This window comes from Crotalus tigris, unplaced genomic scaffold (genome assembly GCF_016545835.1).
Source record: "Crotalus tigris isolate CLP2741 ecotype Arizona unplaced genomic scaffold, ASM1654583v1 scf7180000017598.18339901613:2243638, whole genome shotgun sequence".
Lineage (NCBI taxonomy): Eukaryota > Metazoa > Chordata > Lepidosauria > Squamata > Viperidae > Crotalus > Crotalus tigris.
This window is the reverse complement of record NW_024096502.1, coordinates 1,177,750-1,196,288: the sequence shown is the minus strand read 5'-3', so window position 1 is coordinate 1,196,288 and position 18,539 is coordinate 1,177,750. Positions and strand designations below refer to the sequence as shown.

The 18,539-nt window shown below is 48.3% G+C and overlaps 1 protein-coding gene across 1 annotated transcript in view; it reads right to left on the bottom strand.

The window, feature by feature from the left end:
• Positions 1–6,698: 6,698 nt before the first annotated feature.
• The window catches only part of CCDC6 (coiled-coil domain containing 6), a 46,563-nt gene continuing 34,722 nt past the window's right edge, over positions 6,699–18,539 (bottom strand). The window contains exons 5-9 of the mRNA XM_039366680.1: positions 17,132–17,292; positions 13,754–13,910; positions 11,296–11,396; positions 10,584–10,708; positions 6,699–8,160 (exon numbers count right to left, since the gene is read on the bottom strand). Of these exons, the coding sequence (XP_039222614.1) occupies positions 8,008–8,160; positions 10,584–10,708; positions 11,296–11,396; positions 13,754–13,910; positions 17,132–17,292 (697 nt within the window). The 3' untranslated portion in view covers positions 6,699–8,007. The remainder of the gene's footprint in view (positions 8,161–10,583; positions 10,709–11,295; positions 11,397–13,753; positions 13,911–17,131; positions 17,293–18,539) is intronic.

Below are 18,539 nucleotides of genomic sequence, written 5' to 3'. Positions count from 1 at the left end.
GATGAAGTAATAAAACTCAAATCTAAATTTTACAACACGTCCGTCCTACACGGGGCTGCTCTTACAGAAGCTGCAAATGCAGCTCCTGGTTTGCTAATTAGCGTGAGATTCAGGGATCATGTGGTGTCTTTAAGCAAGAGCTGGGGGGGGGAGCTAACTCTGCACCCCACCCTTAATGATCTGCGGGGGAGGAAACCAACCACTTGAGGGGGAAGAATGGTGCTTAAGGAATGACCACAGCTGAATCAGAGGCAGAGGAAGATATTTAGGAAGGACCGGCTCCAACGGATCAGGCTGTAAAAGAGAGAGTGGGAGATCTGTATCTTCAGACTTGCAAGCTTCTGCTAACGTAGCTTTACAATAAAGTAGAATTAGCTCACCTTGTGGTGTTTCCTGTCTGGTCTACTTGGGAGGCTGGCAGGGCTCCATATTAGCCTTTCCCCCCCCCCTCCCAAATGTAGCTTCTGCTTGAAGACTTCCAAAGAACATCTTCTCACGGTCATTGATTCCACCATCCAACTGTTGGGGCCATTCCCCTCCTCTCGGTGTCTGGTCAGAGTCTGCTTTGCTGTACCTGGATTCTGTTTTTCTGGGTCCTGCACTCAGCCTGATTTGTGCTCTCCATTGCTCTTTGTAGGGCTTCACCCTCACAGTCTCCCCAAATCTGTTCCAGTCTGTCTGACTCTCCTTAAACCATCCTGTCTAAAATTGGAGATGGACCTACGGGGAGGGCTATGACTAAAGCAAGATAAAACGCAGCGGCGGCTTCTTGCGATTTGGAAATTACACTTCGATTCACACAGCCTACAACCTTTGCATGTCCTTTTCTGCAACCACACCAAGTTGACACTTTGCCATCATGTCCTGCTGCACAATCTTTTTCTTTTTCACAAGGACTGTTGCCAAAACCATGTATTTCCTCTTACACCTGAGCACACAGTTTTGGCATTCGAACTAGAGAACGTTTCACATGTTTTGACTTAAATTCATCACGTACGTTCGTTTCATTTCTCTAAGATGATCATTTCAAATCCCATTTATCTGAGGAGGTATCAGCCATCCTACCTGGTTTTTTTTTTTGTTATCTGTAAATCAGGTAAGCTTCTTCCCCGAGGCCTTATGGAGAGGAAATATTGAAGAACAAAGAACGTGGGACCTATCCTTGGGAAAACACCTCAACTCCTGTCTCCAACGATGTATCACTTGGGAGTGTTTTCTGGAGCCATTTATGCATCCACTTATTCTGTCAGGCCTTGCAATCCACATAAAGTCATGCTATATTAAGGCTACAAGATTCTCACACCTAAGGAAGTTACCCAGTCAATGATGGTCTTATCAGCAGACCAATCCTGGTTTGTGTTTCATGCCGGGGTACTCATTCCTGAAGTATTAAAAGTGAGCTAATTAACTCTCCAGTACAAAATTCCTCAACCCCCGGTCTGGACACTGGTACGAGACAGCAGCCTATTTGGAACCAGACAGCGCCAAGTGGCGGGCAAATGTGTGAGGCTCCTTTTGCACATGTACAGGATTGTGTATGCAAAACCATCCCGTTTTCACACACACACACACACACACACACTCACACACACACACACACACACACCACTGCCTCTGCCACTCCACAGAGTCAGAAACATCTTTTGTAAAAAAGATGTTGAGACTCTAGAAAGAGTCTACAGAGAAGAGCAACAAAGATGACCAGGGGACTGGAAGCTAAAGCATATAAGGAACGGCTGCTGGAATTGGGTATGTCTAGTTTAATGAAGGACGAGGGGGGACAGGATAGCAGTATTCCAATATCTCAGGGGCTGCCCCAAAGAAGAGGGAGTCAAGCTATTCTCCAAAGCGCCTGAAGGCAGGACAAGAAGCAACGGATGGAAACTAATCAAGGAGAGAAGCAGCCTAGAACTAAGGAGAAACTTCCTGACAGTGAGAACAATTAACCAGTGGAACAACCTGCCTCCAGAAATGGTGAATGCTCCAACACTGGAAGTTTTTAAGAAGAGACTGGACAGCCATTTGTCTGAAATGGTATAGGGTTTCCTGCCTGAGCAGGGGGTTGGACTAGATGACCTCCAGGGTCTCTTCCAACTTTATCATCATCATCATCATCATCATCATCATCTCTCACTACAGAGCCTTCTCCGGTGTTTTATGCCTGGATTCTGTTGTTCCTTGGAGAAGACCTCTCCCTTGTGGCCTTCATTGTCAATGTCTTTGCACAAGAGGCCACTGAGTGCAAAAGGACCGTGCATTCTGTGTGTCTAGAGGGTGGCATAATGTTCTTAGATAAGGTGGCGCAACAGTTAGAGTGCAGTACTGCAGGCCACTTTAGCTGACTGTGTTCAGCAGGTCAGTGGTTCAAATCTCATCGGCTCAAGGTTGACTGAGCCTTCCATCCTTCCGGGGTAGGTAAAATGAGGACCCAGATTGTTGGGGGAAATGTAAATATATATATATACATTGCTTACTGGTGTACACCGCTTAGAGAGTGCTTGCGCTTAAAGCGGTATATAAGTCTCATAAATAAATAAATAAATAAAATTATTATTATTAATGTCAAGGACCAGGTCGTGGATCGCTGCGCTAGTATACTTCTTTCCAAACTCGCAGGAGAAGGAAGGATAGCACGATTAGGAGACGACGAAAACCCCACAGCTCGCTGTTTGTCAATCCTATGTTGGCTTCCTTAACACAATGCATCACTTCGGTGGCACTTGTGGCTTAAATTGTCTAGGAGAACAAAAGGAACCACTGTATGAGCAGTTCAGGAGGAGGTTATGGGGTTTCCATGACCGTTTCGGAAAAGCAATTATGTCTTTCTGCCTGCTGCCAACTTCCCTTCCCTAGCCAAGCCAAGGTAAACAACCCTTTTTCTACCTCACCGGGTTGGAAACAGGCAGTGCCAGTTTAGATCAAGAGAACAGCGGCTTCTTAACTGCAGGTAGGAAATCAGAACTATATCCAAGGATATAGGGATTTTCTCCATGAAAACACTCAGTGGGTAGGAAATATGTCTTTTTATTTTAAAAAAATCATAGAAATACAGTCTAGCTCAGGGGTAGGCCACCTTGGCTCTTTTTATGACTCGTGGACTTCAACTCCCAGAATTCCTGTGCCAGCCATGCTGAGGGGAAAGGGAGAGGCTTCAAAGCTGAGCCATGCCGGCTCAGGAATTCTGGGAGTTGAAGTCCACGAGTCAGAAAGCGGCCTAGGCCTAGTCCAGACGTAAGCAACCTTGGCTCTTTGATGACGCGTGGACTTCAACTCCCAGAATTCCTGAGCCAGCCATGGCTCAGCTTGGAAGCCTCTCCCTTTCCCCTCAGCATGGCTGGCTCAGGAATTCTGGGAGTTGAAGTCCACGAGTCATAAAAGAGCCAAGGTGGCCAACCCGTGGCCTAGCTGGATTATCTTAAAGGAAGGAAGCTTCAAAATCTGGTTGGCCAAACGAGGGCAACCAAACGAAGCTGTGGATCTGCAGCTTCCCGGAAAACACCAAGGAAGGATAAGGCTCATCCCTTCTGGTCCAGGATCCACCTATTTGGGTTATATTAAATGAAGGCCTTGGCTCTTGGGTTTCATGATTCAAACAGCCCCTGCCCCTTCTCCAAGGACTTGACCCTTCAGCACAGCAACTGAAGTGGTGACGGGCGCAGGATAACTCCAAGGATGCAGGTTCACTAGCCTTGCTGGAGGCAGTCACCATCCACACAACACCTCTGGAACTCCAAAGGAAGGAGTGGGTGGAGGGCGTTCTCAAGAAAGTTCCTTTTTTAGAGAGTCCCCTACTCTGAACGTTGAGATCAGGGAAGTCTTGGGGATGAGGGCAGAAAGGCCCAAGCCAAACAGAGAAGGTACAAACGCTAATGGCTACTTGGACTTTGGCCCAAAATGTAAGCCACAGAATTAATCCTCTGCGCGATACACAGAGCCAATTAATTTTCTCCAAATGCTTTTCCGTGCCATCAAATTCTCCTGTTAAAAAAAAAAGCACACAAAATATTCTGATGATTCTCACTGCAGGAGCAGAAGTGGCTTAGAGGCAAGGTTAAAAAAAGACAAGGGTCTGTGGTTGCCACTTTAAGAGAGGAAATTTAATGTTGTGTAACACCTTTTTTGACACTCTTGTGGCACTGGAGGCAAGCATTCGCTCTAGTCTGTTTTTATTTCAGCAGCCCAGTGAATGGACCCCACCTTAAAGCCGCATGGGGGAAATTGTTTGATTGGACCCACAGTTATCTCTAGCTTACCAGGATCTACCGTACTTTCCAGCGTTATGACGACTTTTGAAAGCGTTGAAATCAGCGCCGAAGTTGGGGGTCGTCTTATACTCCCAGTTGTCTTATACACCAGAAATAACAGTAGTTTCCAGCGTATAAGACGACTTTCTAGGCATGCGACTCGGCGCCGAAGACGGGGGTCGTCTTATATGCCGGCTCGTCTTATACGCTGGAATATACGGTACTTTTTGCTTGCAGGTGGCCATGCAGAAAGCTGGAGGACTAAGCCAGGCTCACCCACCTCAAAAGGATCATCGGCTTGCCCACCAGGAGGTCCCTAATTTTGCCCACCAGCCACACCAACTAAAATAACCAACCAGTCAACCAAAGCAGAACCAAAGCTGAAGTCTAGCGTTACATCCGAGCTAAGATGCCTGTCTCCCTACTCTCGCATTTACACATCACAAATTGTCTTCCTCTGATTCCTCCGCACAATCTCTTGACTTTCAGAAGCCACACTTTTTGGCCTTGCCCCCTCCCCCAGGTGTTGGATTCATGTACGCCTGACAATCTGAAAGTGACTTTCGAACACATGCTAGACTTTTTGTTTGCCGTGTTGGGAGGGGGAGAGAACCGTGCACCGCTTTTCAGGCTTTATAAGACTTATTTTAGGATGTATATATTTGCCCAGGAAAGCCGATATGTTAGGGTAACTATTTCAAACACTGCACAAATTAAACCCAAGCCTGGCCCCTTAAGGCGACCCCCAAAATACTTTTAAGTTAGGTATCTGCCTCTAAAAGTCACAGTCACCAGAAATGCTGAAGCAGACCAACTTGGTTAAAATCCTGGGCTTGTCAGCTGGGAAGCCGACAGCCTGGGTCTGAGTCCTGAGTGCTGCGTGATGGGGTAAGCACCCTAACTCTAACCCCAGCTCCTGCCAATGGGGCAGCTTGAAAGCATGCAAATGTGAGTACCGTAATTTCCGGCGTATAAGACGACCCCCGACTTCGGTGCCGATTTCCATGCCTAGAAAGTCATCTTATACGTCAGAAACTACCTTAATTTCCGGTGTACAAGACGACTCAGCGTATAAGACGACCCCCGACTTCGGCGCCAATTTCCACACTTTAGAAAGTCATCTTATACGCCGGAAAATACGGTAGCTAAATAAGGTAGCACTTCGGCTGAAAGTTACCAGCTTCATGCTGGCCACAGGATGAACAGAAGCATCTCTCGGACAACGCAGGCTTCGTCGGCTGAGAATTAGAGAGGAGCACACACACACCCCTTGTGTCGTTCACGACTAGGCAGGGGAAATCTTTAAACCTGTGCTCGAGACTTTCAAACAAAAATTAAGAAGTAGCTGCGGTGCTCAAAGCATTTGAAGGGATTACGCCAGGGCTTTTCAACCAGTGGTACAGATACCACCTGTGGTACATTGGCACCTGGCAGGTGGTACGCGACCATCCTAGAAAAGTGGTAGTGGGGGAGGGGAATGAGCTGAACCAGTGGCAGCACCGCACAAGCCTGAGCGAGAGATGGCTGGAGCTGCAGGGCTGTCAGGGCTCAGCGGAAGCACCAGGATCAGTGCTTCTTCGGGGCTGTCAGGGCTCAGTGTAAGTGCCAAGATCAGCGCCAGGCTCCAGCTGGAACTCGGCGCTGATCCTGATGCTTCTGCTGAGCCCTGAAGAAGCACCAATTAGCTGGAAAGTAGCACTGATCCTGGTGCTTCCGCTGAGCCCAGAAAAAGCGCCGATCAGCTGGAATGTTGCAGCATCTCCAGGGCCTTGTGATTTACATTCAGAGGCTTGGCCACTGATTCATATTTATGGCGGTCACAGTGTCCCAGGGTCATGTGAAGGGACCAAAACCTGCTGCAACCACCCAGCAGACGGGGGAATAAAAACCAAACACCCCCCACCCCACCCCCACTGCCAATCCTCAATAGAAATGCTCACAACAATGAAAACCTCGGAAAGGAGGAAAAGTGTGGCCGGGCCGGCAGGCAGGTGTCTTGCTTGGCTGTGGCTTGGGGGGTACTTTTTTCAATGCCATTGTAACTTTGAACAGTCACTAAGTGAACTGTTGTAAATCGAGGACTACCTGTACTTTATCATTTTTTTCCTTTGGGTGGGGGGCCTCATCAAGTTTTTGATACCTTGCTAGGCGACCCGGTGGTACTCGGATGTTGCCATATGCTAAAAGTGGTACAATGGGTGAAAAGGTTGAAAAGCCCTGGATTATGCCTTCAGTGTCTAATGTCCATTTCATAAAGGAAAACATGAAACCATGCAAATGTGGCGAGTCAAGATTTTTTTTTTTTTAAAGCCTGGGTTTAAGTATGACAAAAATACAGCTCACTGTGTCCTGTTTCGTACTCTCTTAAACACCTGTGTAAGGGGACTTTTCCAAAGTCAGCAAGCAGAAACCTCAAGTAAAGGGGGGGTAAAAAAGAGAGACTTCGTTCCACCGCCAAGTGAAACAAACCATTTATTTGTGCTAAATGAATTGAAAGAATGTATTCCAGAATACATTTCTTTATACATTGTACCGGCTTATGCTGCTAAATACGCCATTTGCTATTGTCACCTAACTTTCTCTTGATCCTTTTCTACTCAAGCAATACAACACTTTTGGCTGCTTACCATATGCTGCTATAAAGGAGCACCTCCCATCTGTGGGGGGGGGGGGGTTCCTTCTCTTTTCTTCCAAAAGCCTAATATCGTGGTTTAAACTTTCGGAGAGGAAGGGCCACACCATTAAAATATTTTAAACAAGGGGGAAAAAAAATCAGGCTTTTTTTTTGCCGCTTTTCATAAAAACTGCATTCCTACAGCAGAAAAATCAGAGAGAAGAAACTGTAGACAGCTCCAAGCATTATAACAAAGCAGCGGGACAGGCTTCACAAGGGAGGGAGGAAAGGGGAGGGAGAGAAAGGAAGGAGGGAAGGCGGAAACGGGAAGAGGGAGGGAGATCCATACGTCTTACGGGGTCTGACATTTAAGACAGTACCAACACAGTGGATAAACGGGGGTGGGCTGAGCGTGTACGCTTTACTTGAGTCTGGAAATTAAGGGACACAATTCGAGAGATAAGGTGTCGGTCGGGCGATTACTTTTTGCACTAAAAAGCCGTACTGAAATGTAGAGCTGATTTGCGGCGTACGCCGGAAACACATCGCCATACCTGGGACAGCTTGCAATGTATTAGCCCGTGCCTTAGTCGCAGAATGCAAGATGTTGTGAACAATCCCTTTTGAATCTCGGAAAGGAGGAAGGGAGGGAGGGTGGGGGGTGGGGTAAAAGAGAGGCTGGATGGGGAGCAAAACAGGAGGCCGCGATACTGAACACCAGCACCGGTGTACCAGCTGCGGCAGGTGCAGAGATGGATGTTCCCATGTCAACACGGATGGGTTTGGGTTGCCTCGCTTCAGGTGGATGTTGCGGATCTCACCCCGATGGGCTGCCTTCTGGAGAAATCGAGAGAGGGCGCTTCCTGCAAGGAGGGGGGCCCCCCAGGTGGTGGGGGATGCCCAGGTGCTGCCGTCCACCTGCCTCCCGGGAAGGGAGCACCTTGGAGGCGGGCCACGCGCTAATGCCGGAGGAGGTCCTTGGGCAAAAACTGGTACGACACAATGAAACGGTGAAGCCTCGACAATCTCAGTGCAAGTCAGTCAACTCCCAATTGACCGTGGTAAGCCTTTGGCTTGTAGTAAACTGCTCCGGGGGGGTGGGGTGGGGGGATGAGTCCAACTCTGAAGGCAGGATCATTGGCCAGGGCACTAAGGCTGAGTGGAGGGCTGGAAAGGAGCCAGCTGGGGAGGCGGAGGGGGAGGTGGGGGCGCCGACGGCAGCGGGGTCTGCGTGTTCGGAGAGGGAGGGGGCGTGGGGCGCTTGAACTTGTCCGGGCTGTTGCTTCTTCGCGGCAAAGGCCTCTGCAGGAGGAAACAAACAAGAGCTGGGATCAGGACAGCCAAGACCAGAATCGGAGAAAGGCCCTCATGCCGGCACAAATGAGCTGCTGGGGAGAGCCAGGCCCAACCAGGAGTTCTGGCAGGGCTGCTCTTCACCGAGGCTCACGCCCAGCAGGCCAAGCCAGCGAGGAGAAGGAGGTGCTTCCGCCAGGGGGGGAAGCCTGAATATGGCCAGGCCAGTCTTGCTGCATTCATCACTTCTTTTAGAGGGGGCATGCACGCATTTTCTATCTGTGCCCACGACAGCTCCCTCACCCTTGTTCCCATGCTACATCTACGGTTATGACTTTCTGCCATTGTCTCTGCAACCAAAGTTTAGCCAGAGCACTCCTTAAGCCTTGCCTCTGTAAAGCAGGGGTGGAGAATCCTCCTATGCTTATCTCCTCCTCTGTGCTCCCAGCCCACTGCCATCCTGGGGCCTCCGGAGGAGCTGGGCTTCCATTCCGGAAGGGCTGGAGGCAAGGATGCTAGGGTTGATCACAGGTGGAGGGGGAAGGGGTCAGGCCTTCCATCCAAAAGTATTAGGGTGTTAGTTAATAAGGTAGATCGCTGTGACAAGGCTTTCAGACTTTGCTGAATTTAAAACGTTGCCTCAATTCAAAATTATTTGCCAAGTTAAAAAAAAAAAACCTAGTCCGTTGCAGCAGCCAAAAATAGTCCTGATGTCTTTGTTGTGATTTTAGAAAACTGGGCGATGAAAGCTTAATAAACTAACAAAAGAGACGAAACATTGGAAGATGCCATTTGTGAGGATGAACCGAGGGTTGGCCCCGGGCCTGAATCGGTCTGAGATGATTCCTTGGTCAAGGAGGGGAGGCAAGGAAAGAAATCAACTTTGCAATTTGTGTTCTTTATGGTCTGGGTATTTTATGGACTTGCAGATATTTACAGCTCTTCATGCTCTGGAAACTCCTTGACCTTTTGTACTGGAGAGGGTGCGAATGAGAAGCAGCGGCTAAAGGGAGCACACAGAGGCCTAGCGCAAAGAAAAAGAAGAACTGCAGAAGAGCAGGCCTACAATCTAGTTCGTAATCATGGGGAAATCGTCAATGGGGTGTCCAGTGCAGCGTTTCTCAAACTTTTAAGATGTGTGGATTCCAATTCCCAGAATTCCCCAGCCATTGTGAGCTGAAATCCACCCAACATCAAGTTGCCAAGTTCAAGAAATATTGCTCTAGGTCAGGGGTAGGCCACCTTGGCTCTTTTATGACTGGTGGACTTCAACTCCCAGGATTCCTGAGCCAGCCAGGCTGAGGGGAAAGGGAGAGGTTTCCAAGCTGAGCCGTGCTGGCTCAGGAATTCTGGGAGTTGAAGTCCACGTGTCATAAAGTAGCCTAGGCCTAGGCCAGAGGTAGGCAACCTTGGCTCTTTTATGACTCGTGGACTTCAACTCCCAGAATTCCTGAGCCAGCATGAGGGAAGCTTTGGCCCCTTCATGACTCATGGACTTCAACTCCCAGAATTCCTCAGCCAGCATGGCTCAGCATGGCAACCTCTCCCTTTCCCCTCCGCGTGGCTGGCTCAGGAATTCTGGGAGTTGAAGTCCACGTGTCATAAAGCAGCCTCGGCCTAGGCCAGAGATAGGCAACCTTCTCTCTTTTATGACTGGTGGACTTCAACTCCCAGAATTCCTGAGCCAGCCATGCTGAGGGGAAAGGGAGAGGTTTCCAAGCTGAGCCGTGCTGGCTCAGGAATTCTGGGAGTTGAAGTCCACGCGTCATAAAAGAGCCAAAGTTGCCTACCCCTGCTCTAGTGTAAAAAGAGGGCTTGGTAGCATCTCGGTCTGAAGAAACCAGCAAGCAGCAAGCCCCAGGATTAGAGTGCGACAGAGCAGGGCTCTCCAACCTTGGCAACTTTAAGACACATGGACTTCAACTCACAGAATTCCTCGGCCATTCTGGGAATTGAAGTCTATAGATCAGTGATGGCGAACCTTTTAGAGACCGAGAGCCCAAACTGCAACCCCAAAACCCATTTATGCATGGTCGGGGTGCCAGGTGGGTGTGGCCCATTGGCTGGGTGTGGCCAATTTGGGGGGGGGAGTGGCCCATTGGGTGGGCGTGGCTGCGGTGGTAACCGCAGAATGGGTGGGAGTAAAAAGTTCAATCAATCAATTCCAACTTTGCAAGATCTTTTTTTTTTCCCACGAGAAGTTGAAATTGATTCATTGAATTTTTTTTTTTTTTTTTTTTGCACACGGCGGCGGAAGCCTAAAGCAAAAAGGTTTTATAACACCCAGCTGAAGGCCTAGGACTGGGACGACGGCGCACGTGCCCACAGAGAGGGCTCTGCGTGCCGCCTCTGGCACCCGTGCCATAGGTTCGCCACCACTGCTATAGATCTTCATGTGGCCAAGGTTGGGGATCCCTGCAGTAGAGACTCACCGTAATGCTGTGGGACGGTCCCATATGCTGCACGTGAAGGCCAGGAGAGTTATAGTACGACATGCCAGCTCTGGTGAGGGAAGTTGGGGGAGTGAACCCAACGGTGTGGCTTGCATACGAGAGACCTGCAACCAGGAAGAAAGAGAGAGAAGGCATCACGAACGAGCGAGCGGCAGTTAACATCCCGCCCAAGAGGAAGAAGGAAACGCAGGTTAAGAGATCTGCAATTTTGTTGACAAAGTCACTGGAGCTTCCTGGTCAGGCCAAAGAGGGCGAGGTCCTTTAAGTGCATAAATGTATAATTTGCCCCCACCCAGAAGCTTCAGAGCAGGAAATAAAATGACCCCTGTCTGAATTGGAGATTTAACGCTAGGAGTGGCTGAGAGATAAAAACTGAATAAAATGAAACATTGTTTTTTTTAAAAATAAAATCTGAGACTGAGAAAGGAGATAAAAGGCAACCTGTGGAAAAACTATAAAATCTCTTCCTGAGTTTCATAAAGTTTAACAAGGGTTTGTGGTTTCCAATAAATCCCTGAATTAAAAATGCTTCGGCTCTGTTTGTTGACGAACTGCATACCCAGATTTCAATATAATCTGTCTGCTTTAACTTCCCGAAGGCTGAAGTTCTAGTAGTGGAAGATTAACTACACACCCAAGCAAGACACACGTGTCCCAAAGGCAAAAACGCCGAATTATCCTTATTTCTTACCTGGTGAGATGGGTCTGCTAGAACTTGGAGAAGGTGTGTATGGGATCGGACTTGACACAGTGCGAGGTCTTAATCCTTGTGCAGACATTTCATTAAAGTATCTAAGAGAGAACAGATCAGTTCATTCTAATTTGCCACACATCTATTTCCTTACTTTAGCCTTTTTTTTTTCTCCTCGTTTTTCCGGATGCTTTTCTAAGATAGTAGAGGAACATCGCGATAAAGTTAGCGCAACTAAGCGAGAACGTTTTTAATCATTCACAAGGTTGATTCTAACCAAGCTGATATTTGAAAGCATGTTCAATGTTTTACGCGACCACCATGAATACCGCGTTACACTTTTACACAAATGTGTTAATGAATATGGGTAACAAAGCTCACTTCCAAAACTTGTGATCTTGTAAGACTCTCTCATGGTACTGCCAACCGCAACTTCACCCAACCTTCTTCAAAGAGAGCTGTCTCCTCTTCAGAGGATGCAGATTTAACTGAGTGATCCATTCAAACTCACAGGCTGGCCACTGTGCCCAGCATAACTGCACGGCAGTGCTAACTTCAAAGTAACTAAGCCGCTGGAATATCAACCCTTCAAACCAGGAAAGCTAATATGTTTCAGATTTATTTATTTATTAAAATTTATAGACCGCCCCACTCTTGCAGGACTCCGGGCAGCTAACAATAAAAACACAATATAACTTAACAAGACAAACAATACAGTAACATTCATTCAGGGGTCAGGTTTTATAAACCCCAGGCCTGCCGGAAAAGCCAGGTCTTAAGCAGCTTGCAGGAAAACCAACAGGGTGGGAGCGGTCCTAATCTCCGGGGGGAGCTGGTTCCAAGACGTGGGCGCCATCACAGAGAAGGCCCTCCTCCGCGGCCCCGCCAAATGGCACTGCTTGGCCGATGGGACCTGAAGGAGGCCCAGCCTGTGGGATCTAACCGGACGAAGGGAACTATGAGGTAGTAGGCGGTCTCGCAAATAGCCTGGCCCTGAGCCATATAGAGCTTTAAAGGTAATAACCAACACCTTGAATTGGACCCGGAGACCAATAGGCAACCAGTGCAGCTCGCGGAGGATAGGTGTAATGTGGGTGTACCGAGGAACACCCGCTATCACTCGCGCGGCTGCATTCTGGACCAACTGTAGTCTCCGAATACTTTTCAAGGGTACCCCATGTAGAGTGCGTTGCAGTAGTCCAGGCGTGAGGTGACGAGGGCGTGAGTGACTGTAAGGAGAGCCTCCCGGTCCAGGTAGGGTCGCAACTGATGCAACAGATGAACTTGTGCAAAGGTCCTCCCAGCCACAGCCGTCAAATGATGTTCCAATTTCAGCTGTGGATCAAGGAGGACACCCAAGTTGCGAACCCGCTCCGAAGGGGGTATATTTTCCCCCGCTAGAGTCAACACTGGACAGTTAACATGATCCTTGGGAGGTGAGGTGGCGCAGCAGTTAAGAGTGCAGTACTGCAGGCCACTTTAGCTGACTGTTCAGCAGGTCAGCGGTTCAAATCTCACCGGCTCAAGGTTGACTCAGCCTTCCATCCTTCCGGGGTAGGTAAAATGAGGACCCAGATTGTTGGGGGCAATGTAAATATATATATACATTGCTTACTGGTGTACACCGCTTAGAGAGTGCTTGCACTTAAAGCGGTATATAAGTCTCATAAATAAATAAATAAATAAAACATCCAAAGAGACCAGAAGGACTCCTCAAAATTAACAAGAGCCACACAGATCAAGCGGCAGGAGAGTTCCCAGCCCCACAGCAGGCCTTGCTCTCTGGGCAGAAGGAGTGAAATGCTGCTCTCCCTAGAAATCCCTCTGTGGTATGAGAAAGCCAGGGCTGCCTCCTGTCAGGGCCCGCCTGCCCAAGTGGTTCTGAAACATCACCCCCCTGTTTCCGAGGCTGCCCCTGGCCCGTCCTTGTAGAGGCCTGGAGTGACCCCCTGGGCAAGGCAAGGCGTGCTGTCAATTACAGAAGAGAAAGTGACAGGCTGGGAAAGGTCTGCTTCCAGTCTGCAGCCCCAGACCCCTGAACTGGAATTGGGTATGTCTAGTTTAACGAAGAGAAGGACGAGGGGGGACAGGATAGCAGCGTTCCAATATCTCAGGGGCTGCCCCAAAGAAGAGGGAGTCAAGCTCTTCTCCAAAGCGCCTGAAGGCAGGACAAGAAGCAACGGGTGGAAACTAATCAAGGAGAGAAGCAACCTAGAACTAAGGAGAAACTTCCTGACAGTGAGAACAATTAACCAGTGGAACAACCTGCCTCCAGAAGCGGTGAATGCTCCAACACTGGAAGTTTTTAAGAAGAGACTGGACAGCCCTTTGTCCGAAATGGTGTAGGGTTTCCTGCCTGAACAGGGGGTTGGACTAAATGACCTCCAAGGTCCCTTCCAAATTTATTATTAGTAGTATTATACAAAACTCTGAAAGCCAGGATAATCTAAGCCCAAACCTTTCATCGTCCATTTCCAGACTGGATTCGCTTTCAGACAGCTGCCGGCACAAGGCTTCCCTTCGCTCCATCTCTCGCTGCAACTTCCGTTGGAGCCTCAGGTTCTCCTCTCGCATGTGACGTTCTTCCTCCAGGTACTGGGCCATCTTCTCTGAATCTGGGGGTTTCAAGATGGCTGGCTATTAAACCCACAGCTGTGCTTTAGGACAGTGGTTCTCAACCTGTGGGTCAGGACCCCATTTGGGGTCGAACGACCATTTCACGGGGGTCGCCAAACAACGCAGTCTGCCATTTTTCCTCCCTTTTCCTTAGCTGTGCTACTTCCTTTTATTCTATTGGCTTTTGAAAGCCAATAGAATAGACTCTCTTGAATAGGGTCTAATTCTATTGGCTTTCAAAAGCCAATAGGAATTGTCCAGGCTGTCTCTGCCCTGCTGAGCCCACCAAAAGTCCCATTCTGCAAATGGTGCTGCACCAGTTGAGTAGTCCTCCACTTACGACCGGTTGAGTAATCCTCGACTTACGACTGGTTGGGGTCGCGGCATTAAAAAGGTTGAGAACCACTGCTTTAGGAGGACCAGAGATACTGCCAAACGTTACACAACTCAACCTTCAAATCAGCTGAATCAAGAAAAGTGAATGCGGAGAGCTGAGCAAACCACAGTTTAACCCTTAACTGGCACTGAACTGGCTACAACTGGAACCATTCACAAGGTCAATTCATACCTACCAGAAAGTTGTGGGTTAGTGTAAAAATGAGGGCAGGGCGGTGGTGCCTAGTTCAGACAGCCATCCTCAAAAGCGGAGCTCTCCAAAATTTGGCAACTTTATGACTTGTGGACTTCAACTCCCATGGCTGGCTGAGGAATTCTGGGAGTTGACGTCCCACCAGGTCACAAGTTGCCAAGTGGGCAGACCCCTGCTCGAAAGCATGAACATCAATGCTCCACAAACCTCAACTTTGGAGTGACCCACCATAAACACTTCTTGTCCCAAAGGAGTAACATCCAAATTACCAAGTTTCCAGCAGTAAGCCTTGAGTTGGGAAGAACATGTAACCCCGGGACAACTGGTCTGTGTTGTGAGGGCAGAAATGACGATATAAATGGTCCAAAAACTTTCCTAAGTATGGGGTGGGGGAGAAGACTCGGGAATTCTGGGCGTTGAAGTCCACGGGTCAGTAAAGTTGCCGAAGTTTCCCTCGCCTATCCTAGAGTTTTGGCCTAAATCAGTGGTTCTCAACCTGTGGGTCGGGACCCCATTTGGGGTCGAACGACCATTTCACGGGGGTCGCCAAACAACGCAGTCCGCCATTTCCCACCCCCCCCTTTTCCTTAGCTGTGCTACTCCCTTTTATTCTATTGGCTTTTAAAAGCCAATAGAATAGACTCTCTTGAATAGAGTCTAATTCTATTGGCTTTCAAAAGCCAATAGGAATTGTCCAGGCTGTCTCTGCCCTGCTGAGCCCGCCAAAAGTCCCATTCTGCAAACGGTGCTGCATCAGTCAAGTAGTCCTCGACTTACGACCGGTTGAGTAGTCCTCGACTTATGACCGGTTGGGGGTCGCGGCATTAAAAAGGTTGAGAACCACTGGCCTAAATCGAAAAACTGGGGACAGGGATTAGAGATAACCCAGAGTGCCGCAGCCTGATGGAGATCCAGAAAGTCATAAATTGTCCTGGGTCACATCCCTGGTGCTACAGTCACCCACCAGGCCTCCAAGAACAACTGCGGGGCAGACGAAAGATAAGGGGAGAGGCCCAAAAGAGGCTTTTGAATTCTTATGCTCCAGGCTAACGTTTGCACATCGGCCGCCCCGATTCCTAGACGTCTGTCACACCTATGTCCAAGGACAGCAAGTCTCTAAAGGGACAGACAAGGACACCATGATTACAGCCCCTGATCTCCTTTGCAGGGACAGCACTAATTTTGCAAGCCTTAACAACAAGGACTTGGCCTAAAAACATATGTTTGCTTCGTTTCCCTCCTCAAAGGACATTGATTGCCACTAAACGCGCTGCCTCAGAACGCTACAGTAGTGGCCAAAATTGTGGAAACCTTTTGGGAAAAGGTTTTTTCATCCATTGCAGTGGATGAAACACATTGGAACACATAGTAGTGTTCCAATATCTCAGGGGCTGCCCCAAAGAAGAAAGAGTCAAGCTATTCTCCAAAGCGCCTGAAGGCAGGACAAGAAGCAACGGGTATGTCTAGTTTAACGAAGAGAAGGACGAGGGGGGACAGGATAGCAGCGTTCCAATATCTCAGGGGCTGCCCCAAAGAAGAGGGAGTCAAGCTATTCTCCAAAGCGCCTGAAGGCAGGACAAGAAGCAATGGATGGAAACTCATCCAGGAGAGAAGCAACCTGGAACTAAGGAGAAACTTCCTGACAGTTAGAACAATCAACCAGTGGAACAACCTGCCTCCAGAAGCAGTAAATGCTCCAACACTGGACGTTTTTAAGAAGAGACTGGACAGCCATTTGTCCGAAATAGTGTAGGGTTTCCTGCCTGAACAGGGGGTTGGACTCGATGACCTCCAAGGTCCCTTCCAACTTTATTATTATTATCATCATCATCATCTCTCACTACGGAGCCTTCTCCGGTGTTTTATGCCTGGGTTCTGTTGTTTGTTGGAGAAGGCCTCTCCTTTGTGGCCTTCATTGTCAATGTCTTTGCACAAGAGGTCACTGAGTGTGTCCAGAGGGTGGCATAATGCTCTTAGATAACACCAAGGCATTAACAGCTAAAGTCTTGTCTCTAGATCCAGTGATGTTGCTTCCCAAAAAAAGAATATACAAAACAGACTGTGAGCATTTTCACATCTTTTGAAAAGACCTTGTCCAAACAGTCGGCGATTCAAATCGATGAGCTAAACACGGTCAAGGTTCTTCTCCCGCCCCCAAAATGTATATTTAGTACTGTAAACACAATGCTAAAAGCGGACTAGAGAGTTGTAAAACCACGCCTCATCATTTTATGGTGAACTGAAGCAAGATAAAGTGACCTGAAACTTGTACTCATCCTACTGGAGGGGAAAATGTAGTACCAATAAAGGGGAATATTAGCACAAGTTTGGACTGTGGGGGGGGGGGTCCTTGGTGCTCTTTGAGCTTGGCTGTTTTCTTGCACACATTTCGTGACCTAACCAACATCAGAGCTGATGATGTTACTCAGTTTGGGGAATGAAACATCTGCAAGAAAACAAAGAAGCTCAGAGAGCACCAAGGAAAATCTAGGTTGCGGTACGGACAGCCTTGCTAACCTAAAAACCAGCATTCTGCTTCTGAACCTGGCCTGGAAATTCCCCCAGTCTGGATCAGAGATAGTTTGACCTGACACAGGAAGCAGAGCAGGCAGATAAGAAGACAGGACTTACGCTGTAGCTGTGCTGCTCGGAGCTGTTTTTTTAACCTCTCCACCTCGTTCTTCAGAAACCTGATATGGCGCATCATGTTTTCTGGAGAGTCTATTTCCATTGATATGTCCCTTGGCGACGGAGGAGCAGACACGGGCTGGTCCAGTTTCTCCTGGAGAATTCTGAAATTAAAAAAAAAATATTTATATTGGCAACTTTGGGGCTTCATTTCTTTGGAACGTACGAACATACGAAATCAAGATGAGGCAATCTTCTCTTTTCGGCAAAGAAAGGTGAGCGTGAGCTGTGCCGAAGAAATCAAATCTCACAAGTAGAAACTTCGAGAAAGCATTATCTGCCACACATCTGGAATTCGGGCAACCCCTTGTCACATGCCTGGGGATCAATAAACCTACATGAAGAGAATGGGAAGAGTTGGGGCTAAGGCCAAGCCTGGTTGCTCCAGATTTCTGATTAACAGGCCAGGCAAGGGGTCACCTTACTCCATGTCCAGGGTGAGGAAGGAGGCAGGGACTCCCACCCACGGTTCCCCAAGCACGAGGTCCATTTTTGCTTCCTTTTCTCTGAACAAGATTGCCTCAGTCCCGGAAGGAATATTCTTGGCACCAATTTAATGCTTTACATCTTTACAAAATTAAAAAAAAAAATGGTTGGGAGAACAAAGGATCACAGTGATGCCCAACCTTTCACTGGCTAGGGCAGGGCTAGGCCACCTTGGCTCTTTTAGGACGCGTGGACTTCAACTCCCAGAATTCCTGAGCCAGCCATGCTGAGGGGAAAGGGAGAGGTTTCCAAGCTGAGCCATGCTGGCTCAGGGATTCTGGGAGTTGAAGTCCACGTGTCACAAAGCAGCCTAGGCCAGAGGTAGGCAACCTTGGCTATTTTATGACTTGTGGATTTCAACTCCCAGAATTCCTGAGCCAGCCATGCTGAGAGGAAAGGGAGAGGTTTCCAAGCTGAGCCATGCTGGCTCAGGAATTCTGGGAGTTGAAGTCCACAAGTCATGAAAGAGCCAAGGTGGCCTACCCCTGAACTAGAGGAATGTTTAGTTTGATATAGTAAAGCATTTTTTTCTATTATCTAATATAGCTTTCATTCTAATGGAAGAACAAGAAAAGGCGAACGAAGTCAGGGACAAGCCAGAGGGACTGTCCAGCAAGGTGCACAGAACGTTAAGCAATTATGAGAAGTGACCCAATACTGAAAGAGGATCATTCTGAAGTGGTTTGACTTCAAAACTGGACCCATTTTAAAGTTGGACCCGTTCCAGAAGACTTGGAATAGCCTATTCTGAGATTGGAAAGGTCCCTTTCAGGACAGAATATTCTGGCAACATGTCTTTTTTTCTCCCCATGGGACAAGCTGAACTGAGGAACAATGGTACAGTTCATTTTCTTGGGTGAAATTT